This window comes from Phaenicophaeus curvirostris, chromosome 6 (genome assembly GCF_032191515.1).
Source record: "Phaenicophaeus curvirostris isolate KB17595 chromosome 6, BPBGC_Pcur_1.0, whole genome shotgun sequence".
In the NCBI taxonomy this organism is placed as follows: domain Eukaryota; kingdom Metazoa; phylum Chordata; class Aves; order Cuculiformes; family Cuculidae; genus Phaenicophaeus; species Phaenicophaeus curvirostris.
Window position 1 is genome coordinate 17612582 of NC_091397.1, and position 19570 is coordinate 17632151.

Genomic DNA, 19570 nt, shown 5'->3' on the forward strand with positions numbered 1-19570 from the left:
GTCTCCATGCTAGTTTGTACAAATAACACAAACCCCAGTGCGTAGTACTAGGAAAGTAAAATTGGAAAGCAAGAATAATTTAGCAATGGAGTACAATTTGCTCACTCAACAACACAGTTTATGTCACCACTTGAGCTCTCTCCTAGATTATGTCTGTAAATTGACCTACTTGAAGCCTTCTGAACAGGTCTATGCCAAGGGGAAAAAAATGGCCCTGAATCTATTGTTTCTAACTTCTTTTCATAGCATACGATGGTTTAATCAAATGTGTGTGTAATTGTGCTAACAGTGCAATTGCTTTGAAATGTTATATGCAGCTAACATTCATGGTTCAACACTGATACCCAGGAGACATTTAATGCTAAATACTTGTCATTCTCTAAAGGAAACACAGACAAATTCAGGACAGTATGTGCCTGGAAGTGAAGTTGCTTTTCTCTGTCAGTCATCAGCTTTCCTATGCCTGATAATCCAATATATTTTGCTGTTCTTCACTCTAGACATGGTGACAATTGCAGCAAGCAAGATTTCAGTAAGAAAGTGAGAGATTCACATTTGCTGCTGTGACACTTTATGTAACTCACCTTTATCTTTGTAGTGCTGCTGCCAAACGGGGATTTTGCATGGCAGCTCTTTTTAAATACTGTACTGGAAAAATCCTACCTATTTGTCAAGACCATTTCCTTTCTGCAGCTGTACAGCACTGGTGATCCAACTGCAGCAACTGATGTTGATATAGCAGCACAGTGTATTTTATTTATATAATATTTGTTCAGTCCAAGAATCCAGATGCTTCTCACAAAGAGGCAGTGAAAGGAAAGCACTGGGAATTGGTTTTGAAGTTACATAAGTGGTCTGACAAAAACTTCCCTGAATAAATAGCCCATTTCGAGAAGGATGAGCTTGTGGTGCTTCTTGTTTCAGAAAGCAAAGTATTTAAGAGGGCAAGAAGTTCAGCAGTACCAGAAAGAAACATTTGAAAAGAAAAACAGGAATGGAAAATATTGCTGGTTGCCATGTGGAACAGTATTATTATGAAGACTGTCACTTTTTCACCTCTCACTGTAAGTTAGCAGCTTTACATTTAATCTTAGATTTTCCATTTTGAATGCTGCACTTTCTGTAAAGAAGAGGAAAAAAATACTCCTTCCCTCAAAATAAGACTTCATGCTATAGGAACTCTGGGTCCTCATAATTCCTCCACAGCTATTGTAATATTCTTGCTAATATTTCTGTGCTATTATCCATTCACTCACATCATCACAAAACAGGCAATTAACTATTAAATTACAGTATGCTTTTGAAAGTCACTATAAATATGTGCTTTACACTAACCAAACACTCTACGTGTTGCCCGAGCAAGTGCTTCACAACAGGGTCTGCACAAGGTTTTATACCACTCTTGGCAAGCAAAAAATCGCTGACCTTCTAACCAGTCATAGCAAGGAGCTCTCCTGAGTCCAGTCGTTTCCCAAAACCACCCTCAATATCGTAGGTGCCGGTGACAAAGCCCTTGAAACAGTCACTTCAGCGTTCAGTGCCCGAGTCCCCATCGGCAGCGCTCCTCCCGCCCAGCGTGGTGAACATCCTCCTCGGGGCTCTCACGTCTGCCCCAACACCTCTTGGCCGGCGCTGCTCTGGGGGAGTCGGAGGTGTGAATTCAGGGCGAGAAAACGCGTCCCGTCACCAGCCGGAGCGCGGCTCTGCCTCCCGGCGTCTTTGCCGGGATGTTGGTGCCCCCTCCTGTGCCTTTGGGATAGCGCAGCGCTGCCCGGCGGGGCGGGTCCGCCCCGGGATTGCCCTCGGCAGCCGGGCAGCTCCAGCTGATCGTCCCCCAGGGCTCCCTGCTGGGACCGGTGCCCTTTAATACCTTCATCAAGGGTATTGACAGCGAGATCGAGTGCACCCTCAGCAAGTCTGCAGATGACACCAAGCTGAGTGGTGCAGCTGTCACATCAGAAGGATGGGATGCCATCCAGAGGGACCTGGAGAGGCTGGAGAAGTGATCCTGTGAGAACCTCATGAGGTTCAATAAGGCCGAGTGCAAGGTCCCACACCTGGGTCGGGGCAATCCCCGGTTTCAGTACAGGATGGGGGATGATGTGATTGAGAGCGGCTCTGCAGAGAAGGACTTGGGGGTGCTGGTCAATGAGAAGCTCAAAATGAGCCAGCACCATGCACTCACAGCCCAGAAGGCCAACCACATCCTGGTCTGCATCAAAAGAAGTGTGGCCAGCAGGTCGAGGGAGGTGATTCTAACCCACTATTCTTCTCTTGTGAGACCTCATCTGGAGTACTGCGTCCAGTACTAGAATCCTCAACATAAGAAGGATATGGAGCCATTGGAACAGGTAGAGAGGAGGGCTACAAAGATGATCAGAGGGCTGGAGCACCTCCCATATGAGGACTGAGAGAGTTGGGGATGTTCAGCCTGGAGAAGAGAAGGCTCCGAGGAGATCTTATAGTGACCTTGCAGTACCTGAAGGGGCTACAAGAAAGCTGGGGAGGGACTGTTCACAAAGGCTTGTAGCGATAGGACTAGGAGCAATGGGTATAAACTGGAGAGGGGTAGATTTAGACTAGACATAAGGAGGAATTTCTTCACCATGAGAGTGTTGAGGCACTGACACAGGTTGACCAGGGAAGCTGTGGCTGCCCCATCCCTGGAGGTGTTCAAGGTCGGGTTGGATCGGACCCTGGGCAGCCTGATCTAGTGGGAGGTGTCTCTGCCGAAGGCAGGGGGGCGTGGAACAGGATGATCTTTAAGGTCCCTTCCAACCCAAACTATTCTATGATTCTATGATTCTATGATTCTATGATTCTATGATTCTATGATTCTATGATTGTTATTAGAAATAGCCTTTTGTCATTTGAATGAAAAAAATCACAGTTATAGGGCACTATATATGGGATAACATTGAACTACTCACAGAATTTTTGGAACAGATGAGCATTTATAGGCCTGACTTGAAACCTGGTTTCCCATTTATTGTGCCAGTATCACCAGCAATAATATCAAAATTTGCTGTTGAAAGTTTTGCTTTCTGACATTCATGTCTTTGTTTTGACCTTAGAACTTTGAGTAATAAGCTCTAGAAATCTGTTATAATATGCAACTTTGAATTCTCAAGTACTCTTTACAATTCAAGAAGCTCAGGCCCCTAAGAAGAAAAAAATTGGAAATGGCTTGATATTTATGATAAAGTTGTGGAAAAATGGCTACCTGAATAGCTACTTGGGGTCAGAACTTTCAGATTAAAAAAATCAGTATCAGATTCTGAATGTTCTACCATACCCTTAATGAGAACATATTTCAAGTGCTTAAGGAAATACAAAGATTTACAGCATTATCAACCTCATGCTCATTCCTTCCATGTCTTCTGACTGCCTTCCATCTTCAGAAGTAAATATGAACAAAATATGTTTCTGAAATCTCCCATTAAGGACACCTCCCTCTTGCCATTCCTTATTTTCCAGCGCTAGAAACAGAGACAACTGATCCTGCTTCACCCTCTTCCACACCATCTCTACCATCTCCTCCCAAGTGACCCTGCTGCTAATATCATTAATGGCCACTCAGAAACCATGCGGTGGCCTTACAGACTTGACCAGACAGTTAAAGGGAGGAAGAGAAAGTGACCAAGGGCAGAGAATGTAACAGTGTAGGAAAAGCATCAACGAAGACTCTGGAAAGGGAATGATTCTCCATCACAGTAAGAAGATACGATATCTCCAGTGCTGTAGTCTTGCAACCATTTAGAAAAACATCTGTAAGAGAGCCATTCCTGCAGGCAATCAAACTGACTATACTCTTGCTGGCATGTTTATTTTGTTTCTCTACGAGCAGATGCAAATCGAGAGAAGAGTTTCCTCCTAAAATCTCAGCCCAGGAAATTAACTCAAATATAGTTGGACAAATCATTTTGCTTTCACAGGAGCTCTGCCTCCTGATTTCAGCTTAAATATGTGATAGTGGCAAGGTTTGAGATGCCACTGTCTTTGCAAGGATAAGGTCATGGCACCTTTAATGAATGAATTAGGAAGGCAGGGTGTTGGAGATGTCTGAAGTAGAGGGAGTTCCTATTTTCAGAATTTCAAATCTTTGAGTGATAATATGAATTCGCTTTCATTTCCTGGAAAATGGCAACATTCCAGTGAAAAAGCACCTTAGGACTTCTAGCTTCATAATTTTTGCTGACTAGTTGAATCCCAAGAAATTACTATACAATTCAGCTAACTGGAGAGTGGTAAAATTGTAGCAAAAGGCAAGAAAGAAAAATTCCTTTTGACTTTGAGAGGAGGCATGAATCATAAGGGAGAGCCAAGAAGTGACCAGAAGAGGAATTGAGGAAGATCGGTTATGACAGAAAAAGGGCGTGCAGGTAATCTGAGAAGAAACCACCATCTCGTGTCATCCTCCACAAACACAAGTTTAAAAGTGAAAAGAAATAGATTATGTTCAACTAGGACTTTTTTTCTAAGTGAGTGCTGCCAAACAACAGACAACCATTTTCTTCTGGTTCTTCTGTATTATAACTACCAAAGTGACTTTAGCCTCAAGCACGTCAGGTAGTTTAATTCAAAAATTCACAAGCGCAAAAGATTGGGGACCATACAGGAAGATGAAGTGGGAAGGGGCAGTTCTCTGCTTCAAGATCCTGGTGCTTTGCTAAATTATAGAACACGTCTAAGATGACGTGTTTTTCTGTAAGTATTATAACTCTGTAGTTGAAGACATCAGCCAAAGAAACCTCCATATTAATCATGACAATAAATTGTTTATGTTGCTGTGGGGGTTAAAGTGAAGGGCCACCTTTCCATTTTCCTATCTTCTCTGTGCCTTCATTGTATATTACTGCTAGTTACTCTTATCAGTACATAGACTTGAGAGTGATCCCGCTATCAGAGATGAATATTCAGCTTATTTCCTTGCTTCTTTCTACCAGATACTCTAATGAGCAGACATCTCAAAAAGGCCTCATTTCTGTGTGCACTCATAATGACAATATCCAAGGGCCAAATCTGTAGGTACAAAATGCATATCTGTTCGCATGATGTTCCAGGAGTGAATGCATATACAGATATATGTGACAAGATTTTTATATTTTGACCTGAGGCCCCTCAGCCTTCTCTCTCTTTCCTTTGGAGTTGAGCAGAAAGAAGCTCTTCCTGGTAGTTTAGTAAATGTCAGTTGTTGCATTTCTCCAGGATTTTTGCTGTCTTTAGGGAGGCATGTATATGAGACACTGTGAGTTTTGACTAACAGTTGGATTGTCTTTGCTTCTTTGTAGAAGAATGAACAGTCAATGGGCTGAGAAGTGACAGGTCTCTGTGTAGAGAAGTAGCTAGCAGAGAAAACACAATACCTTACTTGCTGTGTCCTTACAGACACTTTGTAAGCATCACCAGTTTGACTTCTATAATTATTTTCTGATGAACCGTTATGGCAAGAAGCCAGTCTTTGCCATGACCTCTCCTCAAACTGTGAATTCCCCCTGATCTCAGGAAGCACTCGTGGACTTGGGCCAAGGTCTGTGATGGGATTTGTGCCTTCAGTTAAATCAGCCATTTTCTATTTTAATCGCAAGCCATGGAGAGCTGTTTATGGATTCTGTTGTCCAACCATGCTGCTGCGGCTTAGCCCTTGAAGTGCTTCATTGCGACTGCTGACAAGAAATACATTGCAAAATCCTCAGATGATCAGTTCACAGGAGCGTTTCCTCAGCACACACACTAGAACTGAATTGACTACATCTGGTCTAATTCATGCTTCCAGCAACTCTGGTACAAAGCTATGTGAGGACAAAATTAAGAGCCTTGATTTAATTTAAGGAGATTTATTTTTCTTAAGTAACTTTAATTAAGTCAAGATAGGAAATTCTTACTCCTAAGTGAGTGTTCGCACATAAACTTACACTGAAATATGTGCAGCTGTGAAGCAAAACAGATTCAGTTTCTCTTAGAAAATAGCTCAAGACAGTGTCAGAAGCTCATTTCTTGCATTTTTGCTAAAAAATCCCATGAACCTTGTTTTCCTAGTGCAAGAGCACATTGAGGGGGACATCAGGCATCATAGCATGGCCTGGGAGGAGACGTTTGAAGACAGTGGAGCTGAACCCTTTCTCCAGCTGCTGGGAGCATGGAGGCAGGGTGGTCTCATCATCCCACCACTGCCCAGCTGAACCTCTCCATGTTAACCCTGGGGCTGCTACAGGCACCAGTGATTTGGGACCATGGACTTACAGTGCAGCAGCCTCGGAGTCAGTTTGCCCCATCTCAGCCACTACCTGGATCTCCTGCAAATTTCTGCACCAAATCAGCCAAGATGCCTTTGGGAAATGTTTCCTGAGAGACAATCTCCTGCCAGTTGGCTGGATTATCTCCGAGGAATATCGCCTTAGTTGGCAGGGAAGTGCATGTATTTCATCAGCTTAGAGCAATCAGAATCTGTCAGCTTTGGGAGATTTGCTCTGTAAATAAATGACTTAGGCACTAAGAATTAATAGGGGGAAAGCCAGGAGTCATTGTCCCAAAACATTTGCTCTTCTCACTCACTGTAAATCTCACAAAGAATTAAATGTTTCTGTATATATTTCTAATGTTACTCTTGCAGCTTGACTACCACCATGCATGCAAGGTAACTCAACAGCAGCAAAAGAAGGATGAACTAAATGTTTTGCATGGGTGTCTCCTTGTCTCTTGCCCTTTGGCATGCAGAAGTACAGACAGACACTGAGTGAGGCTGAATGAAGCAAGGCATAAATGCTTTTGTTGATACATCTCTAAGTCAATTCTGAGCTTAGGGGGTCCAAGTCACTTGGGAACAACTGAAAATGTGACTCAAAGATTAACCACTACGTTTGGAGAGCTGAGGGCTGGGAAGCTTTTCAACGGTATTGGCACTGTGCTTTAGACAGTGGAGGTCTTAGCTGTCATGAAGCCCCTTAACAATATGGCAGGATTAGTGCTGACAATAACAAGATGCAGAAAGAATACACAGCCCAGAGGCTTGTGTGCTGAAAACATTAAGAAGCACATGGTTACAAGCGTTGCTTACAGAGCCACAGCACAGCCTGGAGGATGAGACAAAATGGATGTTTCCTCTCTGTGCCTGACCTGCAAGCAGCAGCAGGCTGTAGGAGATAATGGCATATTCATTCCTTGTTTGAACTGATGTGGAAAGTCGTCTGATTTCTGTTTAAGTTGGCAGTAGTTTAGGTCCTTTCTTTTAAAGCAGAAGCCTCAAGGCCACTTTATTGTACATCTAAGATCATGATGCACTCCTCTTCCTGTCTGAAACTAGGACTTCCATCCTAAACATAAGCGTTTTCCAGGTTTTTCCATGTCCATCAGAAAGCAGGATATTTAGAAGTTTTCCGTTCATATCTTCTGGTTTGCTTTTGTGAGCTGACTGCAGGGAACAGAACCAGTGTTCTCTCCTTTTTTTCTGCAGTAAGACCAAAAGAGAGTGTGGTTGCTCTGCTTTTTAGAAAAAAAAAAAATCTAAAAATTTCACTTTGCTGTTAGGGAAAAAAAGACACGCCCTCACCCACCTCACCCACCTCATACTTCTTTTTTTTTTTTTTTTTTGCATCCATAGTACAGTGACAAGAATTTGATTTCTGTTGCTTTTGCTCATTGTGCAATAAGTGTATTTGCTACTTCTTTGAAATGTCGGGATGAACATCTGGTTTCAGTGCTCACCAGTCTGCCAAGTCAGGAAGCTTTGATTATTTTGCCAAACCATCTACCCAGCCCTAAATTTATAACTAATATCAGGAAAATCACTAGGGGAAAATGTAAGCAACTGCGAACTGTGTAACAGCCAAAGTCAATTCTTATAGGATAACTTTTACCGTATTAATTTTGTCAGTGTGGTTCACAGGCAGCTGCCTCTGGTTCACAGCAATGGATTCATATCAATGAACTGCTTTAAAAATATGCAACCCAAATAGTTTCATAATGAATGTACATGGGTGAAATAATTTTTGGAAATAAAACCAGATTTTTGAATTTAGTCACAGTAAGTGATAAACATGAAACAAAACAAGTTGCCTCAGTGTTCTAAGCAACTAAAAACAGAGCTTCAAAGCTTCAGAAGAGCTACATAAATGAAGAACAAGATTGTTCCATGACAGCAGACAGAATTACAGCAAAGAGGGAAGTATCAAGAGGCAGTGCAATGCATTAGGGAGAAGTGTCTTTATACTAAGTGCAATTAAGTACTGTAGCAGGTTACTTAAGGGTGCTGTGGAATCGCTGTTGCTGGAATTTTTCAAGGATCATGCTAAACAAGCATCTGCCAAGAAAGGATTCAGGACAATACATCCTGCTTTGAATTATCTCTTAGGATCTTTTCTTTGATTCAATATGGTAAACAGAAAAAAGAATCCTAGAACAAATCTCTCCCACCAGCTCACACACTGCCCAGAGCTAGCTGTGCTTTTACTGAGCAGTTTCTATAGTTGCTCTCCTTGGTAGTTTCTGCCAGTCTCCCATTCTCGCTTCCCAGACATGTCCAGTTTCAGCCAGCATTTTCATATGAGGAGCGGCTGAGAGAGCTGGGGTTGTTTAGCCTGGAGAAGAGGAGGCTGAGGGGAGACCTCATTGCTCTCTACAACTACCTGAAAGGACGTTGTGGAGAGGAGGGTGCTGGCCTCTTCTCCCAAGTGACAGGGGACAGGACAAGAGGGAATGGCCTCAAGCTCCACCAGGGGAGGTTTAGGCTAGACGTTAGGAAAAAATTCTTTACAGAAAGGGTCATTCAGCACTGGAACAGGCTGCCCAGGGAGGTGGTTGAGTCACCTTCCCTGGAGGTGTTTAAGGCACGGGTGGATGAGGTGCTGAGGGATATGGTTTAGTGTTTGATGGGAACGGTTGGACTCGATGATCCGGTGGGTCTCTTCCAACCTGGTTATTCTGTGATTCTGTGATTCTGTGATTCATATTCACATTCACCTGTCCTGTCAGCTCATTAGAATTGCCTCAAACATGACACACCTGACGAAGTGCTGCCAAGGCTCTAGTGGCAAATAAACATCAAACTGTGAATGAAACCCATGAAATGAGCCTAAGATTTGGAAAAAAAAAAAGAAAAGAAAAAGAAAAAAAGAAGAATGGAAAGGGAACCCAAGGAAGCCACAGACAGCTGAAGTTCTCAGGAAAAGTTTCCCGGAGCCGGCAGCATCTCATCTCCCCTACACCCAGCTGATGGGCTCCTGGCCCAGGGCCGTATGAGGAGGCAGCATCAGAGCCTGGAGGCACTGGGAGCCAGGAGCACAGCCAAATGGAAGGGGATAATGGACAAATCACATATTTTTCACACCCACAGCAGCAAGATATTTGGAATTTTTGACATGGGGACCAAACATACAGACCCAGAACTGGTTTGGATCATGAAGTCAATAGTTTCCAGGACAGAGGTTTTTTACAACTTGATGCATGTAAATCCTCAGATACATCAAAGTAATTTAAATCTGTGGAAACACTACAGCTTTGGAACACCTGAGTTAAGGCCACCATGGTAGGAATAGCTTTGATATTTCTCATAGAACTTTATGAATGACAATTAGGGCTCTATTCTATAGATTGTATGTTCTAAATACTAGTGTGGTAAAGCAGAACAGGGGTGGGAGAGGCCAAAGGACTTGGAACACATGGATCAGCTCAGGGACAAGTTAGCAAACACCAGGCTGAGGTGGGGTGCATGGTAGGAGGGACAAACACCACGGGCAGGACCCTGGCCCTTGGCACACAGGCTGTTAGCTGGTGCCCACCACAGCTGAGCCCGTGGGTGTGAGGACACATAGAGAGCTGGGAAGGTCAGGCAGCAAGGGCTGAAGGGTCAGTGGAGACTAAATCAGCATCTCAGTGTATACCAAACCTGTTTAAATGCTGGATGTCAATCTGGACCTCACTCGAGTGAGCTTTGCCTGAGCCTGATGGACTCATTTGACAGAGAACACAGGTAGCTGCATTTGAACTGGGTTTCCTCATTCCCATGATGTCAAGGCACAAGTAGGATCTTTTATGACAACTAACCAGAAACAAAGTCCACATACTGAAACAGGCAGAGGGCTTGAAACTAGAAATCTTCTATCTCTCCAGTGAATACAAAGGGAGCATAATGCGACATGTTCAATCATGCACATCTTCCCTTCCACCTGTGTGGATTCCCTCATTCCTCATGGGGATCCCATAGGTTTCTGCCGATCTCCTGGACACTAGCTGGTGGCCTGTTATACTTTCTGCTGAGCTTTCCTCAGTAGAGCTGCCCAGACTCCTCAAGGAAAATTACTCTGGGATTCATGTATTCCCTGTTGCCCCACAAGATTTTAACTCCTGCATGGTTCTGGACTGTCTTGCAAGGAAAGGCAGACTCTTCAAATGTGCTTTGCAGCTGAGGCCTTAATCTGTAGGTGATCTGTCTGAAATGTATTTGGCCAAATTCTGTTGAAAAGGACAAAGCCTACAGAATGAAATGTTCCAAATGCAATAAAAGGCTGAGGCTGGGAGAGTGAGGAGAGAGATGAATAGAACAGTTTGTGGCATGTGCGATCCTAAACAAGCTAAAGCCATCTCCGACCTCCAGCCCACTTGCCCAGAAAGACCTGTGGGCAGATGTCACAGCTGTGTGGCCAGGACTCCCTTCTTCCATCAAGAAGGATGTTGAGGCTCTGGAGCGAGTCCAGAGAAGAGCGCAAAGCTGGTGAAGGGGCTGGAGAGCAAGTCTTACGAGGAGCGACTGAGAGAGCTGGGGTTGTTTAGCCTGGAGAAGAGGAGGCTGAGGGGAGACCTTATTGCTCTCTACAACTACCTGAAGGGAGGTTGTGGAGAGGAGGGAGCTGGCCTCTTCTCCCAGGTGACAGGGGACAGGACGAGAGGGAATGGCCTCAAGCTCTGCCAGGGGAGGTTCAGGCTCGACATAAGGAAAAAATTCTTCACTGAAAGGGTCATTAGGCAACGGAAAGGTCTGCCCAGGGAGGTGGTTGACTCACCTTCCCTGGAGGTGTTTAAGGTGCAGGTGGATGAGGTACTGAGGGGCATGGTTTAGAGATTGGTCGTAATGGTTGGACCTGATGATCTGGTGGGTCTCTTCCAACCTGGTGATTCTATGATTCTTCCCCTTTTCCTTTTCCTTTCCCTTTCCTTTTCCCTTTCCCTTTTTATCTTTCCCCTTTCCCCTTTTTCCCCTTTCCCCTTCCTGTTTCCCCTCCTTTCCCTTCTTCTCCTTCACATTTTCCTTTTCCCTTTCCTTTTTTTCTGTTTCCCTTCCCCTTTTTACCTTTCGCTTTCCCTTTTTCCCCACTCTATTTCTCTTTCTCTTCCTCTTTCCCTTTCTCTCTTTCTGCTTTCCTTTCCCTTCCCCTTTAGCTTTCCCTTATTCCCTTTTCCCCTTCCTTGCCTTCCCTTTCCCCTTTCCCCTCTCCCGGGCCCGCCCGGCTGCCCCCTCGCGGCCGGGAGGTGGCGCCGCTGCCGCCGTTCGGCCGCCCTCCTGCCTCACAGAATCAGAATCACGGAATCACTAGGTTGGAAAAGGCCTCCAGGATCATCGAGTCCAACCATTACTACCAACCACGATATTTAATCTTAGCAAAAAAAAAATAAGGATTTCAATAGAAAATGTGAGTCAGTTTGTCTTCCCTAAGGGTTTCTCATGCTGCATTAGGAGGTGAAGCAGACTTCGTCTCCCGAAGGTTTATGACTCCACGCAGCCCAAGGCAGTTCTGACCTCTTGCAATCTCGCTGTAAAACCTCCCGGTCTGGACCTCTTGGGGGAAAATTACCTTCAGGCTCAGTGCTGGGCAGAGTTATAGCAACAAGGTCAACAGGCAGGAAATGCAAAGCAGTGGGAGTTATTCTTCCCTCCTGCGTACAGTGCCCGACACACCCGTAACACAGGCCATTAAGCTGGTGCAGTGGTCAGTGTTTATAACAATTTTAATAAAATCAGTAAACACGCTCAACCTTAAGGTGTTATAGTAAGGTTCACAAAAATAAGGAAATGCAAATTCATTCAGTCTGTCTTCATTTCTTCTTCTGCTATTTTTATTGCCTGGGTTTTCTGAAGCCTTTGCTTTTCTGCTGTATTTATTTGTTGCCCTTCATTTTCTTAATTTCTTACATTCACTGAAAGTCACTGCATTTTAAACTACATACAAGAAATGTATGCTATGTCACATTTAACTTAGTCATGGACAGTCTTTATCATTTCTAAACCTAAGCTCTAGGTTTGTAGACTGGGTATTGTGGGGTGATCTGTCATTGGGTTTTGTACTGTGGGGTGATGTGCCGAAGTTCCCAACAAAAGTTAAAAACACCGGAAGAAAAATAAGACCATGAAGAGCCCCAAACAAAATAACAAGGAACATGATCTTGAAAAATGTCCTGAAGATGTAGGCTTTTGCTGCAGCCAGGACAACTACTCCTAGTATAGTAGAAACTGCACCTTGTAGTACTGGGTAACCTAGCAGGGACAGAGCTTCAACTGACCTTTTGTTGCCTGATGACTCTCTGCTTGTAACAAAGGCATAGGAAATATGAGCAGAAAAATCAACCGAAAACCCTATACAAATGACCAGGTTGATCATGGATATGGAATCGAGATTGACCATCCAAAAGGTCATGAAACCAGCAACACCAACTATAACAGAAGCTATGGCAAATGTCACCCACAAGGAACACAACGGGTTGGGAATTAGCAACAGGGAGACGACGAGCATTGCCCCGGCAGCAATGACCACGTTCTGAATGGTGTTCTGCACTATCACCAGGTACTGATCGTAGTAGATGAAGGCAGGGTGGTACACCATTAGTGGAACACTGCACTGCCTGGCTGTCTCTCTTAACTGAGAGAGAAGATTCTTCTCATCAACGGCTGAGGTCACGTTCACCATCTGGATGAAGAAACGCGAAGCTTCTATTTCATCCTCAGTCTTGTTAATGTCCAACTCAAAATTGGGAACAATTTGGAACAGCACAGGCAAGTTACTGATGAAGAGAGTCTTATTGCTTATATTTATCAAACCTATTTTGCCTAGTTGTGTGTATACTCTCAGCCATGACTCTGTGAGGTTCTTATCCACATAGGAAATGCCCTCTAAATTCTGCATGCAGTTCTCAATGCCAAGACGAACAGTCTCATTCCAGTAATCTACACTTTCTGTAATGATAACCATGACCCTGGGTCCATATTCTGAGAAGTATTTGTCGTTGTCATCATAGTATTTAACAACATAAGAGTCATCAATCGCCAGATTTCGAAGATCGATGCCTTCCCTAATCTGAGTACATCCGTAAATACTACCACCCAAGTACGCTCCGTACAGCAAGACCACAAGTAGCTTGACCCATTTATTTGTTAAGAAAGGGCCATAATACTTCCTAAAGAATATGCTCATTGGATGTTCACTTTCTGGCTGAGGTGACTGCCTAGAACAGTTGCCGACACAACAAGCATTATACAAGCAGGACTTGTCAGTCTCGTCTTCATCTACTCTCACAGGCATGCAAGTGAGCCAGTGTCGGTTTCCTTGCTCCCTTTTATAATTTAACACTATAATTGCCCCAAAGAAGGTCAGGGTATATATATAGCAGAAGACAAAAGCAGTGCCTGTGTAGAGGCAAAATGATCTCACGGATGGAAAAGGAGTCCAGGTGCCAATGAAGAAGGCCAAAACATCTGTGAGGGTGGTGATGGTCACAGAAAGGGCTGCTTCTGCGTAAGTCTCAGCCAGCAGAGATTTCACATCAGATTTATCTTTTTTTCTTAAACTTTGTTCCCAGGAAGCGATCATGATGAACATGTCATCAACACCAACTCCTGCAGGAGGAGGAGAAGTTAACGCTGCATTGCAAATGGCAGCTTCCACTAACATCTAACAATCATGCTAGATTAATCCTATTTAAGTCTGCATAACATTTTGAAAAGTCAAGCTACTAACATTGCTTTAGTGGTGCTACAAGTTAAACACATACAGGGAAACAGATCCTTTGCGTGTAGCTCAATTTATTACAGTTCAGAAACTCCTAGTAACCCGATGGATTGTTGACCCCTCACCCTATGCTGCTGAGCGACTGAGCACATCTAATCCATATATGACGAGTGTGTTGTGTCTGCTGTCCAGGTTTCCAGTGATGACATAGCTTTAAAATATACCACTTATTCTGATGCTAAGCTCTGCTTATAAGCATCCAGTCCCTGGAATCTCTTCACTACAGCAAGTTAGACCAATAATTTCTTGCTCTGCCTTCAGCAGACACAAGGAAAGGTGTGGTCCCAGCTCTCCAGTGGTTTGCTTTCTTATGCTCTTTGCTCTCCACTTATCTTCTCTCCAGTTTATCTTTAAACATTTATTCATGAGTTACTATCCATTTAACTTCATATTGATACTGATGTGCCTGCATGTATTAGCCACAAGACTCCTGAGAAACCCTGCCAGGAAGACCGGGTCCTGGACTACAGTCCTATCAAAGAGACAGGATTAAGTGAGTGAGGTTCGCTGCCTTCTCTCAGCTCTGATGACTCTCCAGATTTTAATCACAGACCTTTCAGTATTTTGCCAGTGTTACTCTATCAAGGGCTCTTCCATTCTCTCAAAATTTATCACAGAAAAAGGAAAAGCAAGACCGTATGAATACAGGAGTATGAGAAGAGAGTTGAGCTGCCTGAATAACCAATTTCCAGTAAGCATATAAAGATGAATTATTTGCAAAACTGGGTAGATGTTTTGATCAAAGGCAGTTGGGGAAAGCACTAGCATGGTGCTAAGTCAATGTCTTAAACAAGAAAATAGAAAATATACTTAAATTCCTAGTGACGTATGGAAAAATTATGAGAACTTCAAGGGGTGCGATCCATTCACAGCAAGTTTGGTAACTGAAGAAATAAACTGGAGAGATACTAATTTAATTGGGTTTAGAATTACAGCAATCAATGAACAAAGCACTCCACTTCAGAAACAAACAAACAAGGACAGCACAAATTTAAAACAGTATAACTGGGTAAGTAGCAGAGAAAGATCTGGGTGGAGGCAGGAAGGACAGGAAATGGACAGTTAGATGACGAACACGTAAGTGTGATGTGCAAGAGATGGTTAGAATACAAAACTTATGGTAATGCAATTCCCACATTTACCTCATAATATGAGGACTGCATTAAATCAGTTGCAGTGCAGCACAAGCTGCACTAGTAGTGGAGCTATTAGTAGAGAAGTGGGAGCTCTCAGTGTTCTGCAAAAGAGGCAGTCAAGGGGTGGATGGCTTCCAAGCACTCTGCACCTACTTAAATTGCTGACAAATTCAGTGGTCCCAGAGAACAGTACTAACAAACTATTTTGGGATAGGCAGACTTATTCAGACATAATGAGATATGTAAATGCTGATAGAATGCCTGAGGAAAACAGCAGGGGATGGTAAATGCGTGTGCAGCGGCAGGTCCCTGTTGAGCTCACTTCAAGTACTAGAACTACGAGATCGATAAATGGTTAACCAGCATGGCTAAATCGCCAGGGACACCCAAGCAATGGCAGAAGTGCTAACCATACCATCCTCTCATTTACAGTTCTCATGCCGCAGCAGTGGAACTAGAGCAGGCATTGATTTTTGGGAAAAGCTGCCCTCCCACCAGAGCCCAGCTCCAGTCCCAGTGTGCGTACACAGAGCTGAACGGCTCACCCACCTGCAGGAGCTCAGAGGAGGCTGCACCTCCAGATGTCTCCATCCCTCACTGCAGGTCACACCTGTGGATGATCTGATGCTCACACCAAAAAAAGATCATCAGGTTGTTTTAACTTTGCTTTAGTCTTCACATTTCAATCAACTTGCTTTTTCTACTTACCCAGAATAAGAAATGGTGCGCTTGCTACAGTGACCACAAATGGCACTCCACAGAAAAGCATCAATCCAAAGCTGCTCAATACAGCTAAACTGGCAGAAACCACTCCACAGCATGCAAGCCAGATATTATTTCTTATACAGCTCAGTCTGAAAATATTTTAAGGAATATCTTGGTTACACGTTAAATATTTCACCAAGGCATTTGGCATGACAAGTGGGCAGATACCAATGATGCCCCGTCTGTGAAAAGCACTCCCGAGGAAAGCAGCAAGCAGAGCTCCCAGGTGTCACCACTGAACATGAATAATATATGGAGGAGGTATATTGTGGCATATTGAGGCACGGACTCCAAGTGTTGATCGAAGACCTTTATTAAGCAAAAGTAATCCCTTTTATACCCCTGCCTCATTGACGCAGTGCTTTTCCACTTGCCCAAATAGCTCAGTTAAGCTTTCTTATTTTCCAACCTTGCAAAGTCTGTCTTTAGCACATTTATCTAGAGCTCTTAGCAACAACCAAGGTCCTGCAGTCTCCTCCCTTCCATATCTCATGGTCTCCTGCCTACCAAGGCAATAGTATTTTTATTGGTTTTGGTTAACAAATCACCACCTGGCCCCACAGTATATATAACTACTGGCCAGTTATATACATTGAAGATGTGTACAGATCTTTGCATCAATAACAAGACAGCTGGCAAGAGGAGGATACATACGCATTACCAATGTGAGGCCAGATCTAGAGGGACCCCAAAAGATGGAGAATTCTTAGAAGCTCTTCCTGTTACAAGGGTTCTTGCTGTAGCATCAGTGTAGTATGCAAAGCCTCCCAGTGGGAGACTCTAGCCTAATGGGAATGATGTTGTATGTAAGCACTAAACCAATAAAAGCCCACCCTCAGAGTAGAACCTTACTTCTCAAGCACAGCACAAAAATACTCCTGTACGGTCATCAAATGTACAATGGTTCATCTTCCACCAGTATAAGGAAAGGGCAGGCCAAGTGCTCTGCGGGAGCAGGTAAGGCTCCGACTCTATGAGAAAGCAGAGCACCTAAAGCCATCCTTAGACTTGCAGCAAGCTCTGAAGGTAGCACTCAGTCATGTTTGCCTTAACCAAGCAGCTGGCAAACACAAGGTGCAAACAGTTCTTAACATGGTGTACTCCCCCCTCCCTCCTCTGCTTCCTTCCCTTTTGCAACTGATCCTCACAAAGAATTACTGCCTTGGGGCAGGAGGAGGGTAGAAGCTACCAATAAAGCAGAACCCCTTCATAACTAAAAGCATTTACTTTGGCACACTGTTTTTCAGTGCCGAAGCCACAGCCCCTCAGACCTCTTCACAAGACAAAGAGTTGGGGCTTGTTTAAGTTGTTTAGATATTTCCAAAATCATCAGCAGCAAAAAGGATTCTTATGAGTCTGGGACTACAGAAAGGACTGATGGCTTCAGAGAGCAGACACACGGATACCAGCACTTGAGCTGCGCACGTGTGAACGGAGCACGTGTTCAGGTATTCGCCTGGTGCTTGTCACGAACCCCACTGAAGCAGCTGGGAAAAGCACACGAGGAGAGAATCAGCAAAGAAACTGATGTGGCCTCGTAAGACACAGTCTGCGGCTTCAAGAAGGACTTCCCCTGACAAGCGCAGAAACCAGCTCAGGCAAGGTCAAGCAGAGCGGAGGTCCCTTCTCATCCACCCATAGCTTAGGAGACACGTTACCTTAGGCAGGAGACGATTGAAAACGTTATGGTCAAGAAATAGGTTACGGAGAAGAGTGGGATCACACTCTTGGCATTCTTATCAAATTCCTCTTGTCGGGACAGCGAGGTAAAGTAGGACACCTGTGGTTAAAGCAACAGGGAAAGGAGAGATGAGGCACTTCCACTCTTTCCCAAGGAAAGGCAAAGAGTAAAAGATGAAGCATTTCCACCCTTTTCCAAGGAAAGATGAAGCGCTTCCACCTTTTCCCAAGCAAAGCCTAGGCTGCTCTGCTCTTTCCCAAGGAAAGATGAAGAGTAAAAGGTGAACTCTTTTCCAAGCACGGAGTAAAGGTCGACAAGCTGTTTCCCAAGAAAAGGTGAAGCACGTCTGCTCTTTCCCAAGCAAAGATGAGGCGCCTCCGCTCTTTTTCCCAAGGAAAGGTGAAGAGTAAAAGCCAAGGTGCCTCCGCTCTTTCCCAAGGAGAGATGAAGCACTCCCACCTTTTCCCAAGGAAAGCCATGGCACCTCCAAGGAAAGATGAAGAGATGAAGACCTCCACCCTTTCCCAAGGAAAGATGAAGCGCTCCCACCGTCTCCCAAGCAAAGCCGAGGCGCCTCGGCTCTTTCCTAAGAAAAGGTGAAGAGTAAAAGGTGAACTCTTTTCCAAGCACGGAGTAAAAGTCGACGTGCTCTTTCCCAAGCAAAGATGAGGCAGCTCCGCTCTTTCCCAGGGAAAGATGAGGAGCAGAAGCCGAAGGGCCTCCGCCCTTCCCCAGGAAAAGCCGCAGAGGAGAAGCCGAAGCGCCCCGGGCTCGCCCCCGGCGTCACCTGCAGGGAGCCGAGCCGCAGCGCCGCCAGCTCGGCCGGGACGTCCCGCACGAAGCTCCGCAGCCACCGCCGGCTCTCGGCCGCCGCGGGGCCGTCCTCCCGCAGGTGATAGAGCAGCTTCAGCGCCCGCGCCGCCAGCACCCGCCCGCCCGCGCCCGCGCGCACGCCGCCCAGCGCGGCGCCCAGGAACTCGCGGCCGCGCCAGGGGAACGCGAGGCTCTCCAGGGCGGCCGCGTCGCCCAGCAGCGGCAGCACCGGGTTGGCGAGGGCGCAGGCGCCGCCGCGGCGGGCGCAGAGCCGCTCGTAGCCGCGGGCGCGCACGGCCGCGTCCAGGCGCAGCGCGTCCCGCCGCGCCGCCGGGGCCAGCACCGAGCCCCCCGCCGGGGCCACGGCCACGAGCGCGGCGTAGGCGCCCTCGTCGGGCAGCCGCGGCGCGGAGAAGCGCTCCGAGGCGTCGGCGGGGAAGCGCCGCCGCACGAAGGCGCGCTCGGCCTTGGCGGGGCCCCGCGCCGGCGTGAACTGCGCCTCGACGTCGCTCGCCTGGCGCCGCGGCAGCTGCAGGAACCCGGCGCCCAGCCCGGCCGACAGCAGCAGCGGCGCCAGCGCGAAGGGCCAGGGCCGCGCGGCCACCGAGCCGCCCAGCGCCTCGAAGAGCCGCCGCAGCGGCCGCTCCGCGCAGTCGGGGGCGCGGCGGCAGCGGCGTCGCGGCGGCTCCGCCATCGGGAACGCGCAGCCGCTCCCCCGGGCCGCCCTCCGCCCGCCGCCGCCCCGCGCTCTTGAGCCGCGCGGCCGGGGCCGCTCCCCGCTCCGCCTCGCAGGGCGGGGCCGGGCGGAGCCGTCGCGGGGTGCCGGCGGGGGTCGAGCCCGGGCGGAGCGGGGTCGGGGGAGCCGCGGGGCGGGGGCGGGCGGCGCTTTGGCCGCGAGCGCGGCGCGGAAAGGGCCACGGGCGGCCCCGAGGCCGAACGCGACCCGAGGGGCCGGGGAGACCGAGCTTCGTGCGGGGACGGGGACGGGCAGCGGCTCCCCGGCTCCCCGTGCGGCCCGGAGCTCGCGGCCGAGCGCTGCGGTTGAGGGGCGGCACGTGCCTGGCTGGGGAGGATCCCGCTCCGCAGCCTGTTGTGCCCGAAAGCTCCTTCTCTGCTCGCCTCGCTCCCGCTTTCCTTCGCTTGGAGCGGGATCCGTCCCCTCCGAGGGCTGTGCCTCCTGC

At 46.6% G+C, this 19570-nt stretch overlaps 1 protein-coding gene across 1 annotated transcript; it reads right to left on the minus strand.

Moving 5' to 3' along the window:
* Positions 1-12063: 12063 nt before the first annotated feature.
* On the minus strand, positions 12064-19083 carry LOC138721889 (patched domain-containing protein 3). The gene is made up of 4 exons (XM_069859450.1): positions 18364-19083; positions 17554-17675; positions 15839-15984; positions 12064-13822 (listed from the first exon to the last, which is right to left on the minus strand). The coding sequence occupies exons 1-4, from the start codon at positions 19081-19083 to the stop codon at positions 12192-12194; spliced, it is 2619 nt and encodes an 872-aa protein (XP_069715551.1). The 3' UTR covers positions 12064-12191.
* Between the last annotated feature and the right edge of the window lie 487 nt (positions 19084-19570).

Excerpts from the sequence above, each read along its gene's own strand:
- LOC138721889 (XM_069859450.1), bottom strand. The coding sequence starts at position 19,083 with ATGGCGGAGCCGCCGCGACGCCGCTGCCGCCGCGCCCCCGACTGCGCG. Across the intron at positions 17,676-18,363 it reads TGCGGCTCGGCTCCCTGCAG|GTGTCCTACTTTACCTCGCT; the intron begins GTGACGCCGGGG and ends CTTTAACCACAG. Across the intron at positions 13,823-15,838 it reads CGCACCATTTCTTATTCTGG|GAGTTGGTGTTGATGACATG; the intron begins GTAAGTAGAAAA and ends CTCCTCCTGCAG.